This window comes from Mus caroli, unplaced genomic scaffold, assembly GCF_978045245.1.
Source record: "Mus caroli unplaced genomic scaffold, Mus_caroli_1 scaffold_14, whole genome shotgun sequence".
Classification (NCBI taxonomy): domain Eukaryota; kingdom Metazoa; phylum Chordata; class Mammalia; order Rodentia; family Muridae; genus Mus; species Mus caroli.
This window is the reverse complement of record NW_028227269.1, coordinates 97937332-97957119: the sequence shown is the minus strand read 5'-3', so window position 1 is coordinate 97957119 and position 19788 is coordinate 97937332. Positions and strand designations below refer to the sequence as shown.

At 46.7% G+C, this 19788-nt stretch overlaps 2 protein-coding genes across 2 annotated transcripts in view; one reads left to right on the top strand and one right to left on the bottom strand.

The window, feature by feature from the left end:
• Tdp1 (tyrosyl-DNA phosphodiesterase 1) overlaps positions 1–17388 on the bottom strand; it is a 67900-nt gene extending 50512 nt beyond the window's left edge. Inside the window, exons 1-5 of the mRNA XM_021178876.2 lie at positions 17329–17388; positions 10377–10945; positions 8445–8488; positions 7343–7398; positions 3677–3773 (exon numbers count right to left, since the gene is read on the bottom strand). Coding sequence (XP_021034535.1) covers positions 3677–3773; positions 7343–7398; positions 8445–8488; positions 10377–10938 — 759 coding nt within the window. The 5' untranslated portion in view covers positions 10939–10945; positions 17329–17388. The remainder of the gene's footprint in view (positions 1–3676; positions 3774–7342; positions 7399–8444; positions 8489–10376; positions 10946–17328) is intronic.
• Positions 17389–18644: 1256 nt separating this feature from the next.
• The window catches only part of Efcab11 (EF-hand calcium binding domain 11), a 171735-nt gene continuing 170591 nt past the window's right edge, over positions 18645–19788 (top strand). Inside the window, exons 1-2 of the mRNA XM_021179442.2 lie at positions 18645–18802; positions 19244–19339. Coding sequence (XP_021035101.1) covers positions 18728–18802; positions 19244–19339 — 171 coding nt within the window. The 5' untranslated portion in view covers positions 18645–18727. The remainder of the gene's footprint in view (positions 18803–19243; positions 19340–19788) is intronic.

Sequence of the window (19788 nt, the reverse complement as noted above, 5' to 3'; positions counted from 1 at the left end):
TTATAAGTGGGAAACCTAATCTTTTAGTTGCCAAAAAATATAAATGTGATCCCAAACAAAGTTTTAAATAAGATATTTGGCTTCCAAGAAAGTTAGTATGAACAGAGTTTTAAGAACAGATTTAAAGCAGCATGGAATTGGTGGAATTAAGACATCATGATGCTAAGTTGAAAGAGAACGTTTCATACAAAGGCAGCAGAAGCTGGAGATACACAATGCCAAGCCCACCTTGTAACCCAGAATGAGTTTTATAAGTGCAGGTGTGTCGAGGGTAAACATTTTATCTCACATCTAGCACAGAAGACCCAAGTCAAGCAGGATATGCCAGAAAGAATGGCTATGGAACAAACAAGTCGCTGAGTGATCAGTTTAGGAATACACTGCCTGGCCTCAAATCCTGCCTCACAATTTGCCTGACTTTGGAAAATAACTTATGTTCTATGACTTTGCTTTTGCCTGATTAAAGTGGGCTATTGTTATGAGATTTAGTTGTTAGGGGAGGATGAGAAAATATGCCTAAGTGCTTAGGAAAGAGGTCTTTTGTTGTAAGCAATACATCTACGTAAACAGTGTCCTCTCCCAACTATAGGATGGAAGGATGGGACTGGCTGCCAGGGGAGACATGGACAACTGGACTATGAAGTGGGTAGCAGGCAGTCTGCAGAGGCTCCTAGCAGACCCACGAAGCTTGGGGAAACACATGGGGACCAGCATGCACTTGTGCTGTTTGACTAGAGAAGAAAATTATGAACTGTATTTCACGTCTGTAAAACCACACAATCATTTTACCAGCTCACTTTTAACTGAGAAAGCATAGTGGCTAGGAGAACTGGCTCCCGAGTTTACTTGGCTACCAGTAACATGCTTCAGGCCAGACTAAGGCACAAACAACAGGGATAAAAGCAACTTCAGCAGATACTCTTTAGTGAATGCTTTTTTGGGGGTGAATGGACCAACTCTTTCAAACGCTGTAACGATGCCACTAGGAATCCATTTTATACAGGAACAAGTCAGATTTAACCAAATGGGAAGTGACAAAGCCAGAATGAGCATCATGGAATGAGCCTGTGTGTCATCCCCACCCTTCAACTCACACACTAAAGGGCAAAGCCAAGCGGGTCAGTGTTTAGTGAGACGGACTTGGTGGTGGATGTGGGTCTCCAATACAATCAGAGTCCTCACTGAGACCAGAGTGCTAGTGGACCCTCACTTCTCTACCATGCAGAATACTGGGAGAACACAGCCAACCACAAGGTACGAGCAGAGTCTTTACCAAGAACCAGAGTGACCTGTACAGTGACCTGACTCCCGGCTTCCTAGATGTCTGTTATTTAAGCTGCCCAGTCTAAAAAAAAAAAAAAAAAGTTTTCCATCTATAAATGTTATTACAGTAGCCAAGGCACAGCCATATACCCAGACCTAGAGCTGAGGCAGAACTCAGACAAAGTATTTGAGCCCCTTGTTTCCAGCCCCTTGCACTAAATACACAGCCAACTGATTCCCGGATGACTGCTATTACCAGAAACACTCAATATGGAAAGGCACTTCAGCAGGACAGGACAGGGCCACAGTTCTCCTGCATCTCCCACTGGAGCAGTGGTTCTCAACCTGTGGTTGTAATCCCCTTTGAGAGTTGAACAGGGGTTGGCTAGGATTATCAGAAAACACAGATATTTGCATTATGATTCACAATAGTAGAAAAATTACAGTCATGAGGTGGCAATGAAATAATGTTATGGTTGGGGGTCAGCACAGCATGAGGAACTGTATTGAAGGGTTGTAGCACTGGGGAGGTTGAGAACCACTCACTTCTCTAGAGTGAGGCACTCAGGTGAAGTGCTTTGTAAAGGTTTTGGGAGCCGTGTGTGCTTATGCCCTCTGGTGGCCATCCTGCTCATGGGCTTTCAGGATTCCTGTCAGTTTACTTTTAGTATGATGGGAAGAACTAACCTCTTCTGTTGGTGCAAATCAAACAATAGAATTTTAGGCAACCTATACATGAAGGCATAAACACACCTCTATGCATAAGGTGAACTGTAAACACGTTTGATGGAAGAGGATTTTCTCAGTGATACTGAGGGTAGAACTTAGCGCCTTGTGGATACTAGGCAAGCACTCTAGCACTGAATTACATCCACAGTCCAGAAGAAAGCATGGTTTGAAGCCACAGTGATATAATCCTCAATGGGATAAATCAGGAAAAAAAAAATGCCTCGAGGTGCTTAAAAATCAACCCAATTGTGTTCTCTTTAAAATAAAATCACAGGTTCCATTTAGCTGGAAGGAGAGCAATCAGATGTGAGCTGAAACTCTCACGTCCTGAGTGAGGAAAGGAATCCTACAAGGAAAGGACAGCACATCTCTACTTTAAGAACAGAAATCCTGCTTTGTACGCAGGGTGGTAGATGCAGTCTGCTTGGCAGCTACAGGAGGACCTCTCTCGCTGAGCCTGAAGCCAGGCTGGCAGCCAACCAGCCCCAGAGGTCCTCTCTTCTCCACCCTGCACAGTACTGGGAGGACAGCTGTGCATGTAGGCACAGTACTGGGGGGACAGCTGTGCATGCAGGCACAGTACTGGGGGGACAGCTGTGCATGCAGGCACAGTACTGGGGGGGACAGCTGTGCATGCAGGCACAGTACTGGGGGGACAGCTGTGCATGCAGCCCCCTGGCTTTTAAAGTGGGTGTGGAGACTAAACTTAGGTCCTCATACTTGTGCAGGAAATATTTTTATGCAGTAAGCCATGTTCCCAGTCATTGAGCCCACTTTACGATAGTGAAAACAAGGAGAGAAAACTGTGTTTCACAATGGCAATCATGCTCATAGAGTCAGGAAATGGTGACTGTTCTACCTGTCACTTCACAGGTAGCCTTTCCAAAGAAAGAAAAGCTTAAAAAAAAATCCCCTCAATCCCTTTCCTTCAAATTTTGCCTGCTTGTTGCTCAAAATAACACAGAGATTCTTTCAGACCTAGACTATAAAGTAGCTGCTATAACACGCCCGAGAGTCATCAGTCACACTGCAGGCTGACTACCCAGCAGGGGGCAAAACTATGGAACACACAGAGAAACTGGACAATGGCTTCTGTTTTCCCATCTTGCATTCAGCTTTGGTTCCAGTATGTGGCCATTCGATGTTGCTTCACTAGGCTGGGTTCATAACAGGCTTTTAATCTATAGGCCTCTCAATTTCTTTGGCTGATGTGAAAAAGAACTTAGGGCAATTAAAGAGTCAGTGGTGGCTAACAGAAGACAGAGGTGTCATGGAAGCAGTCATCGGCTGCATTCAAAGAGGCCCGAAGCCACTGGAGTGCATCTAGGAGACCAGCCCCATGCTGAAATCCAAGTGGCACCAGACAAACTAGGCACAAGCAAGCGCCAGCTGGCCTGAGCAGAGATGCCTGTTGCACTGAGCACAAAGGAAGAGAAAGCTTAGCCTGGAGACAGACTAAGCGATCAGGACAGCTGACCTCAACTCCAGGAGCCTCTCCAGGAGCCAGTAAGAGAATTGCTCTGTGTGGTTCCAGAGAGTGCGACATTCTGGACCAACGTGCAGCAGTCACTAGGAGGGAGACTTCAAGTCAAGATAAAGAAATCAGGGGTTTGCTGCCCAAGGGCGAGGGTGGAATCGGTTAACCTGCAGACTGAGCATGAAGTCCAGGCACGAGGCAGCTTACCTGGCAGAGGGAAATGTTCGCATAGGGCTTCGCCTGGGCATGTAAGTCTGCCTTGGCTTCCCTCTTATCACCGTGCACAAGCAGGATCGGTTTCTTCCTGAAAAGAGATCAGAAATGTTTAAAATGCACTGGTCACAAAGCTGGCTTCTTGCTTCATTGAGGAATACAAACGTCTTATCTGTATTATTTGTTGCTGGCCTTTGTAGCTAATGGCTAACATCATGTAGTGACTGTCGGGGCTCACTCATTACTTCCTAAGCCTGGTTTGCTGTGATACAGGTGAGCTGTAACCCTACAAAGTTCTTCCTTGTCTCAGAGGAACACATAGCAGGTTCTGTGCAAGTGTTTAAGATGGAGTCAACTAAACATATGGGCAAGTGAGATGGTTCAGTGAGAAAAGGGGCTTGCTGCCAAGGCTAATGACCTTCAGTACTTTGCCCTGGAACCAACATGGTGGAAGGAGAGAACTGATGTCCACAACTTGTCCTCTAACCACAGTGCATCTTGGCATGTGTAAACGCACACACAAACACGCTCACACACGCAAAATGAATGAATGAATGAATAGAAATTAGTCAAAAAAAAAACCCTCAAAACTGACAAGGCTTGTTGACAAGATGCTTCCCTTCCCCCGGTCGTAAACCACTAAAAGTTTTATATCTCACCTGCACCTATTCACCGAGCTCCTGGTCCATGCTCTCTGTACTGTGCAAGATCCAGCACACAAGAGCAAACAGGCCAAGCCCTCAGTAGGTGCAGGCTTGCTCACAGGCAGTGAGTCAATGAAGTAGAGCCCTGGGTATTCTGCACTTTTAAATTCTAAAGGCCATAAACATCTTAAGAACACATTAAAAAGACCTTTCCTGTTCATTTACTCTACGGTAGGGTCTTGATACATCGTGCAGGCTGCCCTGAACTCGGTGCACTGCCCAGACTAGGCTCAAACTCCATAATTCTCTTTCCACAGCCTCCCCGGTGCTGGACTACGGACACAAACCACCATACCTGGCTTTAAAAGGCTTTAAGAGGTACTTCAACTTCTTCAGCCAATCCTTAGAAATCAATGTATCTTTACAAACTCTCCTCAAGCAAGGAAAACAGATGAGTTTTCTCTCACAAGCACCCAAATAAGATAAACAACCGCAGCTGCACTTAGGTTATTAGGTTATCCTGCCGAGGGCAACATTCAACTGGAAAGCACCCCGGGGCATGGTCATTCAGGTGCCACCTGGCTGTCACATCCCCTTGCTAGGCTAGCACTGCTCTAGCAGGACTGCCACACAAACAGATGTAGCATGCATTCTAAAGCTTCCCTACTTAGAAAGATGGTGCGAGCAGCAAACCACACAGAGAAAAACGTAAGAGACGCTCATGTTCTAGGGAGCACTAAGCATGAAGACAGATGTTGAAGTGCTCGATCATCCATGCCTCCAGATTTACTGTTCTGTGGACTACTACAGAAGGGCGGCACTCACACACAGTGCGATGCAGACCCTCAGCACCCGCGGCAGCCCACATCTAAGTCTGGGTGCTCCCTGAAGTTGCCATGGCCACCACTCTGTAGCTTTGTAGGATCTTCACAACTTTCTGAAGACTTGGGATCAGTCTTCGCCAATTCCCATCTGGTAACAAGGGGTGGGGAGAAGGACTCTGACTTTGCTCGAGTTGCTGTAACCAAGTGCCGCAAGCCAAATGGTTTGTATCACAGAACTCTGGTGTGCCACAGTTCAGGAAGTGGTTAGGCCTGGGATGTGGTACCAGCCACCTGCCTCCTGAAGAGGCCTGAGGAAGAACAGGCCTCACTCTGGCTTCAGGAGGCCGCAAGCATTGCTCAGCTTACAGATCACACTCCCCTTTCAGTCTCCTCTGTCTGTGTTCAGCTTCTTCTGGTTTATAAGGATGCCAGCATGCTGGATTAGTGGCTGCCTAGCGAGCTCACTGCAGCTTGACTCATGGTTTCTGTAAAGACTCGACGTACAAATACAGTCTCGTGCAGAGGAACTAAGGCTTAGAAATCCAAAACATCAATTCAACCCATAAGCAGCACTAAAGGAATTATAGGCAACACTTTGTCAATACTGTGGAAAGGTGACATTTGATTTCAAGGTCCTTGAAACAAAGGGAAAAGGACCAGAAAACAGCAGTGTAAACCCGAGGAACACACTGCCAAGAGAGCTGGAGGCAAGGACCAGATTGCCCCTATATATCCAGTCTCTCTTTTCCTAGCAAAGCCCCGAGCCCACATAAGACAAGGTGGGCTCAGTTAGAAGACCACACATCTATTCTTAGAGATGGCTAGTGTCATGTGACTGAGCTCTGATCCACAAAACAGAAAAGAGACTCGGGACCAGTCAGAACATCTCAGAGTGGCACAGACGGCATGTGAATCCTCTCTATTGTCTCTTCCTTTCTACCGGGAACACAGACAAGTGGGCTGGAGCGTAGGCTGTCATCCTGGACCCTAAGGTAACTGTGAAGACTGAAGTCAAACACTAGGGGGGTAGGACAGAATGATAGAAGAGGTGGGTAGCTAGGTCACAGGAAAAGCCCTGGTACTCCACCTAAACCACAGATACCTACTGTTTGCTGCTTAGGCTGGAAAGATTTATTTTTTTAAGCTACTGTTATTTTGAGTTTTTGGTTAATATGCAACTACATCAACTGCCCTTTTATTTGGTCAAATATAAGCCCTTCTGTGACAAAGCTGCTGGGACAATCTGTACATTATACTTTCTAAAGGTTTGCACAATTGATGCCTTAAACACACCAAGGACTTGATGAAGTTGGAACTCATCTTTTCTTTTTTTCAGTGTCTTCCTCCATCCACTGACTGTTAGGGATTCTGCACAAGTCTGTGTTGCGAACACAGACAGCTGTGTGTCACTGTATTCGGCTGCATTGCTTCACAGGAGGCTAAAGGGTGGCCAGAGGTGGCAATGAAGCTCTAAGCCACCTTAGCCTGGGTAAAAGAAGGTCACGGTCCCTTCCTAACTCCAGAGACAGTTCTGGAGGAATCACTAGGAAAGGAGAGCTCTGCTGTGCTGAGCCGTGTGGTCATATGCACACATCTAGATACCACAAGACCCAACTGTTCCTTCACATTAACTTTGCCCATGAAGCCCTGTCACTGAGTTGGAATTTGTCCTTATTTACTTTTAGACAGAGCCAAGTGAACCATTCTTAAGTCTATGAAAAGAATGTGTGTGATTGACTAGGTAAAACGTGTTGTTCTCAGCAGAGGGGGTAACTCATCTGGTATGTGTTAGCACTGGACACATGGACACCTGAGTCTGATTTTCCAGAACCCATGTAAAAGATGCCAGGCATGGTGGTGTACATTTGTAATCCCAAGGCTGGAGAAGTAGAGGCAGGCAGACCCCTGGGACTGGGCCAACAAAAGAACCTGCCTCAAAAAACACAATAAATAAAATAAAATAAAATATAAAAGAAAGGAGAAGATGGCTCCTGAAGATCAATACTCAAGCCTGCATGCGCGCGCACACACACACACACACACACACACACTAAAATGCTGTTCTCTCAAAACAAACGTTTTGCTTACAATGATGTCAAGTGAAATATGGAGGAAAGATGGACGGCAAGTCTGCGAAGTGCAAGGCTCGCATTCGACAGCACTGCCTGGTTGTCTGGCATCCCAGGACTCACCTGAATTCCGGTGGATATTGCTTTATGAGCCAGTCCACGTCAAAGCAGTAGTTAAACTAGATGGGGATAAAGAAAAGTAAGTCAGCCACAGGTACCCTCACGAGAACTGCTATTAAACAGAAAGAATCTCTCATGCAACCACATGCTACAGTGTTCGTAAACCTAGTCCGTTATGCTGCAGCTTGCAAAAGACAACCCAAACCTCATCTTGACGAACACTTGGTTAAAGGAATCTGCACAGATGGAACCAGATGCCCAAAGAGGTTCTAAGGATATTAGCTGCACATAATTGGACAACATCTCTATTCCACAACAGTGTTACTACGTTATTTCTTATTATTTTCAGGATTACAAAGCTTCCCTAACGTCACAGAGATAAGGATCCTGGGACTTTCAGGAAAGGTCACTTCCTTTCAACACAACTTCCCAGCCTGCCTGGGACTCTCACTTGTTTATAATTAGCACCTACTATCCACAGGTTCCACAGTGTCTCTACTGAAGAGGAGGCCTCCTCTTAAAGCATGGCCAATCCTGGGCACAGGAGGTCAAGTCTAGCTGAGAGAGAATGCAGATGCACCTCATTTGGCTTTGATTCAGAGATCAGGCCCCATCATTACAGGAAGGTGGCATCTTTGCTTGCTTGGGGAACAAGACCCTTTTTTCCTGACAGTCCTTAAGCTTTGGGACCTTTATGATGACTTCTTAGCACCAAGGGTCCAGCTCGGTGTGTCAAGAGCCCTAGAACTTGCAGAAGTAGTCATCAATTCTACTCCTCCTCTGGTCGCTCGCTGCAGAGGATCATTTTCCTAAAGCAATGCAAACCTGACTTGGTCTTCACCATGCCACCCGCCCTCCCACAGCAGGCCACACCAGTATTCCGGGAGGTTGGAAGTATCTCCCAAGGTTTTTCAGGTAGAGGATGCATAGTGAGTTCTTGGCCAGTCTTTGTGGCCTGATCAAGAGTCAGGTGTTGCCTGTTAGTGGTCAGCTTAGGGGACACTGTATAAGACCGAGAAGCCATCTGCTGTCATATTTTCTTATAAAGTTGCTTAATTGTCTGTTTCTCATCACCCAAAGAAAACACAATTTACCATAAACTCACCTGAGCTGAAGAGACAAGTGTCCCGAACAGAGGGGATAAAATATCTACAACGACAAGACAAATGGATTTGTAGATAAGAATCCTCTAGATTTCATAACATACCAAGCATCCTTCCCAGCAGCAGCTGGTGACAGCCAAGAAAAGACTAAGTGGAGAGCTACGACAGGGCTGGGCTGTAATTATCCAGAAGACCCATGAGGCAATTCTAAAATCTGCTACTTAATATTGACTACACACTCTAACACATTAGAGTGCAGAGCTTCAATCTAAACACAAGCCCTGGATGGCTGCTCAGCTTTGGGCTCTGTGACTATGCCAATCATGACACAGTCTTCTTCCAGGAGCTCTGAATCTTCACCTCCTTCTGTACCACCTATGTCCCCAGTGCTGCTCCCCTGCATCCAGAGGGCACCTGCTTTCCACAAGAGAACATTCACACCCTTAGCACTGCAGGTCACCTCTGGGGACATTCCACTTGGTTCCCCTCAAGCCTGACTTTGGCTGATTTTGGACAGATAGGAAGGGCGCTGTTTATTACCGATGCCACGATCAACACTCTCTTCCCCCTGCACAGGGCTTCTTAGGGGCAGGCGCTGTTTTTAGCACTTCCCACGGATGACCTTAATCTTTCCAGGGAGTTTTAGAGGTAAGGTATTATTCTTCTTGTTTGGATAAGGGGAGTCTCAGAAGAATGTGGCCATTCAACCGGAAGGGTCAGAGTTAAGGTTTGAGCCAGGATGTCTCACTCTAGGTTTCTGGTACCTACTGAGTTGCCTCTGAGAGGGAAGTGGGCTAGATCACTTATCTGGCGGTCACTTGGACTTCCTATTCTCTAGACATTGAGCTAACTTCTTAGGTACAAAGAGTTTGAAAGAACAAAAACGACCAGTGGGGAAATTCCTCATGTTGAGACTCCAGCGGAGTTAGGAGATAAGCTATAATGAAGTCCTCCAGCTGGCCCTGTCTGCACCTCTAGCTGTTTCAACTTTGCCCCTCTCCAGGATTCACTGGACGGCCACTGTCCTCCATGAGATCTTGAGGACCTATAATTACGGCTCGTGTTAGCTCAGTACATCAAATAGCATGGATTTAGATACAAGAAGAACGGGATTCAAGTGTGGCTAATTCTGTCTATCTGCATGCGGTGCTTGCAGTGAGAGAATGCTTACTGTGTCTCTCACTGCATGGGGATGACGCTGTGTCTACCTGCGTACTGCGCATGAACTGCTCACCTCACACACCTGCTCCGTTCTCAATTCCCACCTCATACTGTCTTAACCACAGAGCCAACGAGCGGCAAAGGAAGGGATCGGTGCCCTCTGAGTCCACATGCTCCGCTGTTCTTCCATGGGATACAGAGAAACACCTGAGACCATCCTCTGCCTCATACCTGACGTGTCAGCCTGCGTACAGCAGCACTCATTTTTGCTTCTTTGTCCTAGGAACCAAAACCAGGCTTTCAAGTGGGAGTTCTCAAACATCACGAGGCATTGCCACTCTCTGGAGGCTGAGGGAGAGCATAGGTGGCAGCCTTGACCCACAAGAGTTTGATTTGATCAAACTATGATTGGACTGAGAACATGCATTTCCAAGATCTAGATGACTCTGAAGCTGCTGGCCCAGAACCACACTGAACCACTGTGAAGCTTAGTGCACCTAACAGAACTACCAGTCAAGTTTAACCTTTACTTGAAACGTTGAGCAACTCTAAGCACAGTGCCAAGAACTACCAGGGGCTGAGCTATAGGGCTTTGAGGAAGACTCTAGGAATGCCACCGACCTGAGTGAACCATCTACACACACACACTCAGGGCAAACTACCTCCCACCACCCCCTGATCCCCGGTTGTTAAGATGGGTTCTTTCTAAGCTGTACCCCTTGCTTTATCGAGGGGGAAATGGCTCATTAGCTCCTAAAATCCCTTGTTCTTACCCTTGATGTGGAGGGCTTTGGAGTTGTACTTTGCCTTAATCCCCGACACTCTAGTGAGATAGAACTGGAAGGGGTTCCCCTTATCCAGCATGTCCCAGATGTCCTGGCCTTCCCCTGAGGTCTCATACTCATCGTCTGCCCTTTGGGGCCTAAGGCTGGCAGGAGGGCTTCTATCCACAACTTTCTGGGCAGTAGTCACATCGGGTGAGGAGACATGCTTTTTCTCTTGAGGCAGCACTCTCTTAGGCTGTTCCTGCTGTGTCACATCTGGCTGCTGTTCATCATCGCTGCTGGAGAGACACCAGCCGAGACCTTCCGGGGAGTCACTCTTCTGCTTCTTGTGGGGTAGCACCGAGTCTGTGTGGTTGAACTTCACAGGTGAGATCTGTCTCTTGTGTGCAGCCTTGCGGGCCTCTGAGCAGGTGTATGTGGGCTCCTTCGACACTCCCTGCCCAGCCTGGGGGTGAGAGGATGTTGATGGCTTGTCAGGTTTGGGCTTCTCATCCTCGCTTTCGTCACTACTGGATATTGTCCACTTCCCGTAGCTGCTTTCTTGGGACATTATACTTCTGAAAAGGAATGACGAAAGCATTATTTCCCATTCATCAGGCAACTGGCAACACAACTTCATGGCTCTCATATTCTGGGTCAGATGGGAGAGTGCAAAACACACAGCACTTCTGTCACCAGAGGCTGGGCCACTTACTCAACACCATGATCTCTTATGATGAATCCTAGCCACCTTCTACTTCCTGCTGTCTTTCAGTCTAGACTTGGTCTAGAAGCCCACAGAAAGGCAGGTAAGGTTAAGGCCATCTTAAGGAACTTTTAAGAGTAATTCAGACCATGTTCATTTTTTATTTTATTTTGGTGTTTTGGGAATTAACTTAAGGCATTGTGCTTGCTAGGCAAGCTTGCCATTAATTAAAAAAAATATTAGACTTGCTTTTGTGTATATGGACATGTATATGTTGGAGGAGTAGTATGTGTGTGGCATGGTATGGAGGTCAAAGGACATCTTACAGGAGTCTGCTCTCTCCTCCTACCACATGGAGCCCAGGAACTGAGCTCGGAGAATCAGGCTTGGCGGCAAGCACCTTTCCCCACTAAACCAATTTACTGGCTCAAATATAAATATCTATTTGTTGGGGGAAGAGTACAACTGGAGGTCAGTGAACAACTTCAGGGAGTTGGTCCCCTTTCTCTCCCACGTGAGTCCCAGAGATTGAACTCAGGAGGTCAAGCTTAGCAACAAGCACTTTAACTTGCTGCGCCATCTTGTTGGCCCACACTTCAATTTTTTAGAGTGAAAGTAGAATTTATGAATTTATCTTCCCTCGTGTACAGGCACCCACAAGACTCAAGTGATGAATAAAGCCAGGCATTTGCATTAGCTTAGCCAAGCGTGAGGGGCAAAGCGAATGACCAGTGCCTGCCGTGTGCGCAGTCCGTCAGCACTGCTGTGAGGGGCTAACTAACTTTACATCATTAGCTTACTGTCCACGCCAGAACTCAGGCTCCTGAAACCTGCAGGCAAGGATTTGTACCAAAGCCACATACTTTAGTTCCAGCTCACACACAGTTGGGCTGATTTACAGTCTCCTGCTCAGACGAGGAAATAGAGGATATATGTACTTCTGGCATTAACTGCAAAATTCATTCCGCTAACTGGGAAAGGTCTGAATAGGTTTTCCAGCAGCTCCTAATGTGCTGCCTTTGACAGATGAATACAAAGCTCCGAGGAAAACTGCAATACAGATTCAGAAGTATGTGCTCCTATGGCCTGGGCATCGAGGCTTGCTTCACAGCTGAAAATGATGTCGTATGATTTGGGTAAACCAAGATAAAAAGCAATATACCACAGACCTTGCAACTCTCAGCAATTAAAAACTCCCACAAGTAGGAAAGCTTACACCCGATCTTACACCAGGTTTTCAAGTAAATACACACACACATTTCAAGCTTTTTTAAAAAAAAATATTGTTTTTAAGGTATTGATCACTTTTCACAATTTCTCTCTTAAACCAATCTCTTCAGTTAATTCCAGTTGATTCACACAAGGTCTCTTCTGTAAATTACATATTCCAAGGAGCTCTTACACAGAGAGCACAGGACGTATCCTCACATCCTTCACAGCTCATTGGTACACTTAACTTCAACTGGCCTGCACACCACTTGACAGCCAAAGTGTGGGGGCTGCAGAGGGGTCGCCTGCTCCTGCAGTGAAGGATGACCGCCGGCGCTATATGCAGCTTGAACCCTTGCATCTGCCTTCTAAAGCTTTGTGTCAGTTTCTACGATGTCCAACTCACTTCTAGAGGCTGTGAGAACTTAGCTTAGGTGTTTTCCTCAACAGTCTCTAAACCAGCTACCCAAGCTGTGACAAGCAGACTGCGGACAGAGCAGTTTGCAACACACGTCCTTAAAGGAGCTCAGGTGCAGGTTATTTTTTATTTGTTCTGTTTTAACTTGCTTGTATCTTTTTATCTTAATGCACACCCACTATTCTAGACTCTAGAGGTCGGTGGATAGACCTATTTAAGCAGACCTAATTTGTTCTGAAGGGACTACTTAATCTTATGAATTAAAAAGAACCACGTAAAGAACAACTCTGGATGATAATTCTAGCTTCCTTAAACTTTAAATCAACATGGTAAGGAACCTACTAACAGAATCTTCAATTAAGAGTCCTAAGGCTGGGTATGGTGGCTCACCCCTGATTTCAAGGCTGAGGCAAAAGGATTTTGAGTTTGTGCTAGCTTGGATAATATAGTAAATTTGTGGCTTATCATGAGCTACCTAGCGAGACTCTGTTTCAAAACTAAGTCAATAAAATTTTTGAAAATTATGTGAATGCCTGTGTCTATGATATACCTACCCCAGGAGACCAAAAGAGAGCCTTGGATCTCATAGAGTTAGAGTCGTTGGTGATTTTATGTTATCTGGACATGGATGCTGGGAACCGAATTCAGGTCTCTGTAGAGCTGTAACTACTCTTAGCTGCTGAGCCATCTCTTTAGCTACTGTTTCAGTGTTATGGAGGCAGAGACTAGATTGCCAAGGGATGGGTGGATCCCTAAGGTTCAGTAGCCAACCAGTTTAGTCTCCCTGGTGATTTCCAAGCCAGTGAAACCAACCAACCAAAACAAAAAGCAAGCAAGCAAACAAACAAACCACCTCCCAAACAAACCCAAAACCACACACACAAAGCATATATATCCGATACTGTATTGACTATAGCAAGGAATGAACCCAGCCTAGACACCTGTCAGTAAGAGAATGGATCATGAAGGTTGGTCACATGGACACAATGGGATTTTGCTCAGCTGCAGAGAAAAATGAAATAAGGAAGATTTTAGGAAGTGGATAGATCTGGTAAATGTAACATTAAATGAGGTGACTCAAACTCAGAAAAGTCAAAAATCATATGTTGCCTCTCATATTAAATGTAGGTCTTCTTTTCCTTGTATGTCTGTGTAAAAACAGATGCAAAAGTACAGAAAGCCTAAAAAAAACTAGAGAGGAGACAAAGACAGGTTAAGGAGTGGTGGTGAGTTAACATGGGGAGAGGGCAAAAGACACATGTCACTTGAAAACAGAGGCGACAAGGATGCGAGGTGTGTGTATATGGGGATTTACTAAAACACACGCTTTGTTTGTAAATAACACTTTATATGCTAATTTAATTTTTTATTAAAATTTTAAAACCCCAAACAAAAAGGGGCAGACTGGGTAATGACACTTCAGGAGGTCTTCTGGCCTGTACATATGTACTACCCACAGAAACATAAACACATATACAAACGCACAAAAAATTAAAAACAAAACCAAACCAAAAAAAAAAAAAAAAAAAAAAGACCACAACCAACTAACAACAACAAATTAAATACTGGGACTTTCTACATTTATTCTTCATGCTAAAGCAAAGAGTAGATCTCAGATGTTGGGGTGAGAATTCTGTTTCCAGTCTGAGAAAGAAGCTGTTTGTAGATTCCTGTTTTTTTCCGGTCAGAATCCTGCTCTGTAGTCCAGATTTTCTGGGTACACTCTTCCAGCTCCCCTGACTACAGTGCTGAGATTAGGTGTGTGCACCCCATCTATGGTGCTGAGATTAGGCGTGTGCACCCCGTCTATGGTGCTGAGATTAGGTGTGTGCACCCCGTCTATGGTGCTGAGATTAGGCGTGTGCACCCCGTCTACGGTGCTGAGATTAGGTGTGCTCCACCAAATCGGTTTTCTCCCTTCCCAACATAAGAAATTCTTCACAAACTCGTGTGTCATCCTTGCACAGACACCATGCTGATCTTTATCATTCAGAGGCTGGCTGCTGCCAGGAGCACAGTCTGCAGAATCCAGAGAGATGCTCACCATCTCGTCCCAGGTGAATACAAGGACCATGGCCTGTATCAGTAAGTCAGCATCTTGGAACCTCGAAAAGCCTGAGCAACCTCTCTGGTAACTCTAAACTCTTCAGACAATTTCTGTAGTTTTTAGTGTTGCCTGCATTTCCTAAAACCACATTGGGGGGCAGGGTGGGGCACCCCTACCAATAATGTACAATGAGCTGGTAAAATAAACAGAAATGAAGTTTTGAAAAAGACATTTCTCAGAAAGCAAAGCCCCCTGTTTGGTCCAGGCTTTACACGTACTTTAAGTCTGGAGATGGCTGACATTCAAAACTATGCTGGAGGGCTGTTTACCATGGAAGGAAATAGCTAATGAAACTGTACCTTGTCATTCTGCCCACCAGGTTACCAACCTCATTATGAAAACAAGGTCCTTCTCCTGCTGGAGAGGAGCTGCTGAGATGTAAATGTCAAGATCGTGTAGGAAATGGCTTCTAATGTGGAAGAGTAGATCTGGTCAGCATCCGCTTGCACTGCTCCCTCGAACAGGACCAGGGTCCCAGCATGCCAGAGAGCTTTTGGAACCAAAGCCCGGCCTGATACACTCCCCACGGCTTCCTTTCCACAGTTTATTTTCTATCTCACCAGGCAGTGCCTAGCATAGCAGAAGTGCAAAGTCACAGTAGCAGTAAGGGACATTGAAAGAAGGAGAATACAGGTGTACCCCCTCTACCCACCGATGTCCCAGCCTGGAATCAAAGCAGCAGTGATTCCCACAGTGGAAGCAACTGGGGCCTGCCACCGACTGAGCACATGACAGCACCCCCCTCCAATTCCAATTTGGTCTCTACTTAAATCAAGGAGAAAACTGAGTTGTAAAAAATGCTTTACATTTTGATTCTGAACTCCCAGTGGGCCCCGGACTCTTCCACAGGCACCTGTAACGCTTGTTTTCCTGTCAGCAGAATGTAGCTTATGGCTCCATTACAGCTATCACAGCAAAATAAAGTCTACTTTGTAAAGGTATTTACATAGGAGTGGATTCAAATAAATATGAAGAAAATAACAGCATATGTGTAAAGAGAATAAATATAAACTAAAGGCAGGCGAGGCAATGGAATTTGGCAGTGTTGGATACTGCACCAAGATGGGGGGAAAAATCTTATGGAATCCTTTCACCAGACAGCAAACTCAGAATGTCATCAGAAATTTCCTTAAGGGCTTTTAAAAATATGCACGGAGGGCTAGAGCTTTGAGGTGGATAAGAGGATTTGCCATGAGTTCCAAAGCCCAGCATAATACCTGTGCCTGTGACCCCAACATTGTGATAGAGTCAAGGAGGTCTGAGAGTTCACTGGCCAGTTACCCAGAAAGAAAAGTGCCGCCAGGTTCTGTGAGAGTCTGACTCACTAGAACAGGGCAGAGCGCAACTGTGGTAAGACAGTCGGAAACTGCCTGTATAGGTGTTTGTACAAACACACACACACACACACACACACACACACACACACACAGCTGATGAAAAAAAAAAAGGCACTCCATTTAGAACCTTGCTTCCACTATTGCCCGGCTGGCTGAGCAGACTCAGTATTTCTTCTATATAGACACTACTCCTCAGACATTTAAGACAGAGGCACCAGATTCCTCCAAGGTGGTCCTTCCTCCGAGCCCAGAAGTAAGCAGAATTGAGAACGGGAATAAAGAGTTAACAATATAAAGCCTCTATCCCAGACAGATTTAATTTCAGGGTGAAAGGCATACATTAACACATAAAAAGCCTAAAAGTCAAGATGACTACAGATGCTCACTACATTTTACAGGGATAACTTTTTGGAATCATTTGTGGCGTAGCATGAGACCTGGGAGGGAAAGGAATCCGCGGGCTAAAAGGCAGTCGAGAAACATTCCAAACAGATGGAATCCAACCTGCTGAAGGCCAGGAGGAGGAAGCTAGGTTCGAACTGTAACACAGGAATGGTCCAGAAAGAAGGGGTGGGGACAGCAAGGCAAGTTAAAAGCCGAATTTTATTCTAAAGACAATGGAACTCCCAGTGAGAGTGCCTTGGCCCGTCTAATCTTTTAAAATGATCATATGCAACAAAACTTTGTGCACACGTGGCGATAAGGACGCTTCTGCAGGAGCTGGGCTGTGGGGTGCTGACGATGGTCAAGGAGCAGTAATTTGGGGGTACAGTAAGCAAATCGTAAAGCTGCCAATGTTCCCCGGACGTTCAGCTCTGCCCGGACACAATTCCAAGCGTACGGATTCATTTCAACCTTAAGACAGCCCTATTTCACAGCAGTGTCCCTGGTGTGGAGCATGGCCCACGGAGGGAGCGAAGGCCAGCGGCTCTGCAGCGCGTCCCAAGGGTTAGGAGCGCAGGGTCCGGGGCTCCCGGGACTCAGAGCGGAGGAACCCTGCCCAAGGACCCCGGCCTCGCCGCTCTCCTCGCGGTCTGCACCGAGCCCTGCTGGCCTTCCATTAACACATCTGACGGCAACGGCCAGCGCGCCGCCATGAGGAAGGCGGGCGCAGAGTTACCGCCGCCGCCGCCGCCGCCGCCAGAGCCCGCCCCGAGCCGGCGCCCGCAGCCGCAGACACCTACCTGACCCGCCAGGCCGCCGCCGCCGCCGCCGCCGCCGAGACCCCGCCCCGCGGCGCGCATGCGCATGCGCGCAGTTCAAACTCGCGGGCGCCGCGGCCTGGCTAGCCAGCCGCTTCCCCTTCCGGAAGCCCCCCGCTGGGTCCTAAAGACAGCCTCATTTGCCTGAGACCAAGAGGACCAGAAAAGAGCCAAGTGGGCGCCTCACTCTCTGCTAGTTTCCTGTTGAAAGAAGAGAGGAACAGAAAGCTGTGGCTAGCTTCTCTCTCATAGTTAATTTGCAAACAACGACTCCATTCTGGGGATGCTTTTAGGCAGCTTCAGGCTTTCGAGGCTAAGACAGCGGCGTGCTCTGGGAGATGGGTGAGCGGAAGAAAAAGGCAGCTGCTTCAGACTTTAAAATCGACTGCTAGATAAAAAGTTAAATGAGTTCCCATCAGACTCAGAACCTCCTTTGAAGGTTTCGCCTTTGAAACTGTCATGTTCTTGTCAATCTCACTGATTTGCCAGAAGGGTAGAGGGTATTCCTCATCTTTTTTTTTTTTTTTTTTTTTTTTTTTGGTTTTTTTCGAGACAGGGTTTCTCTGTGTAGCCCTGGCTGTCCTGGAACTCACTTTGTAGACCAGGCTGGCCTCGAACTCAGAAATCCGCCTGCCTCTGCCTCCCGAGTGCTGGGATTAAAGGCGTGCGCCACCACGCCCGGCTCTCATCTTCTATAAAGATGTCTGGTATGGGATTCTTGTGCTGTTCCTTAAGTCAGCCTCACGTCAGGCATCGCCTGCGGGGGGGGGGGGTGTTGAATAATCAATTCTGTGTAAACACTCAAAAACGGGACATTCTGTTTAATTGTCCTAGACACAGTGTTACGCGCCAGGGTTACCAAGAGGGCGAAAATAAACATAGCAGCTGCTCTGCGAAGGCCGTCCAAAGACTTGTAATTTAAAAATGAATCTTGGTGTTCACTCATTATTTGTGTTTGTGTGCTTTTATTTTCACATTCCTCGTGTGTCTCCTGCCAAACCTAGCAATGACACGGGTCAGAATAATAAAAGAGAGTTTACTGTAAATTTGGGAGAGAGCCTGAAAGCAATCAAAACGAGTTAAGAGAGCCCAGAGGTACCAGACCTTCCTCACTAGCTCTCAAAGAGTCAAGAAAATCGTGTAGGGGCGGGGCCAAGGTCTGGGGGGCGGGCCTTGAGGCCCCGCCCCGTCGTTAAACAGCGCCTTTAACCAATGACAGTACGAAATCAACGCCAGTGGCTCGGAGGCTGGCCAATGGGAGGAGACGTTGGAGTTGCGCGGCGAAGTTGAGTCCCAGCGGTGGTGGGCGAGGCCGCAGTGGCTGGTCTGTGTTCTCGCTGCAGCGGAGGAGACGCCTGGCTTGGTCTCCGTGTCGGTGGAGATGTTCCTGTCAGAGGCAGGCGCAAGGCCGCAAGCAGGCGAAGCAAATGCCTCAGAACGCAGGAAATGGGTGAAAGTAGGTGTGGGAGCGCGACCCGAGTTCAGACTTAAGCCTGACCAGGGCCACTTCTGTCACCCGTCTTGGGTCTCCCTCAACCCGGTTCTGGCATCGCTGCAGGACTCTGATCACTTCCCCGCCCACCACACTGTCCACGGATAATCACGTCGACCTCCCATCCGTCCCATCACCTTCCCAATCCCAGGACTGAGCTTTCGCGTACATTTTATTCCAGCGGTTTAGAGGAATGGATTTGTCAGCCCCTTAAACTATGGTCACGTTCCTTAAACTTTGGGGAGAGGGGACAGAGGGAAATCTTTAACTCGGCGGTTATATTGCTTGAGAATTAAAACTAGAGTCCTGAAACCGCATTTTGAAAGCTCCACAACCAGGTTGAGTTTAAGATGTTTGTGTTTCTGGTTTCTGGCTTACTAACTGTAGATGTTTAATATTCCTTAGGTATTTAAAGCATGCGACGAACACAACAAAGGCTACCTAAGCCGAGAGGACTTTAAGGTTGCGATTGTAATGCTGTTTGGGTACAAACCCTCCAAGGTTAGAACGTTTCCTCTCTTCCCCTCTTCTGCTTCTCTCTCCCTTCCTCTTCTCCCTTCTTTAGATGGGGTGGATAATGCTGTAGATATGAATCCTAAGAAAACTGGCCAGGAGTACTTTGTGATATCTGTAGAGCAAATCTCTGATTTATAAGCCTAAAATGTCTCCAACACCGAATTCCCCGCAAACCCCTCCCCACCTTTAAAGGCCCAAACAGGTGCAAACTAGGTATCTATGCCAGTTGAGGCAACAAACATCTCCACGAGTATTTATAAGAAATATAGGGTGGTAGAGAGGGGGAGGCTGAGAGGGGAAGGTGGTCTTGTAAGAGGAAGAATCCACCGGCTAGCTGATGCGTATAGTAAAGTTTCTGGGTGGCTTTATTTAATTGGTAAAAGTAATATGTTCATACAGTCCACAAGATCCCTTCTCCTTTACACTAGACTAGG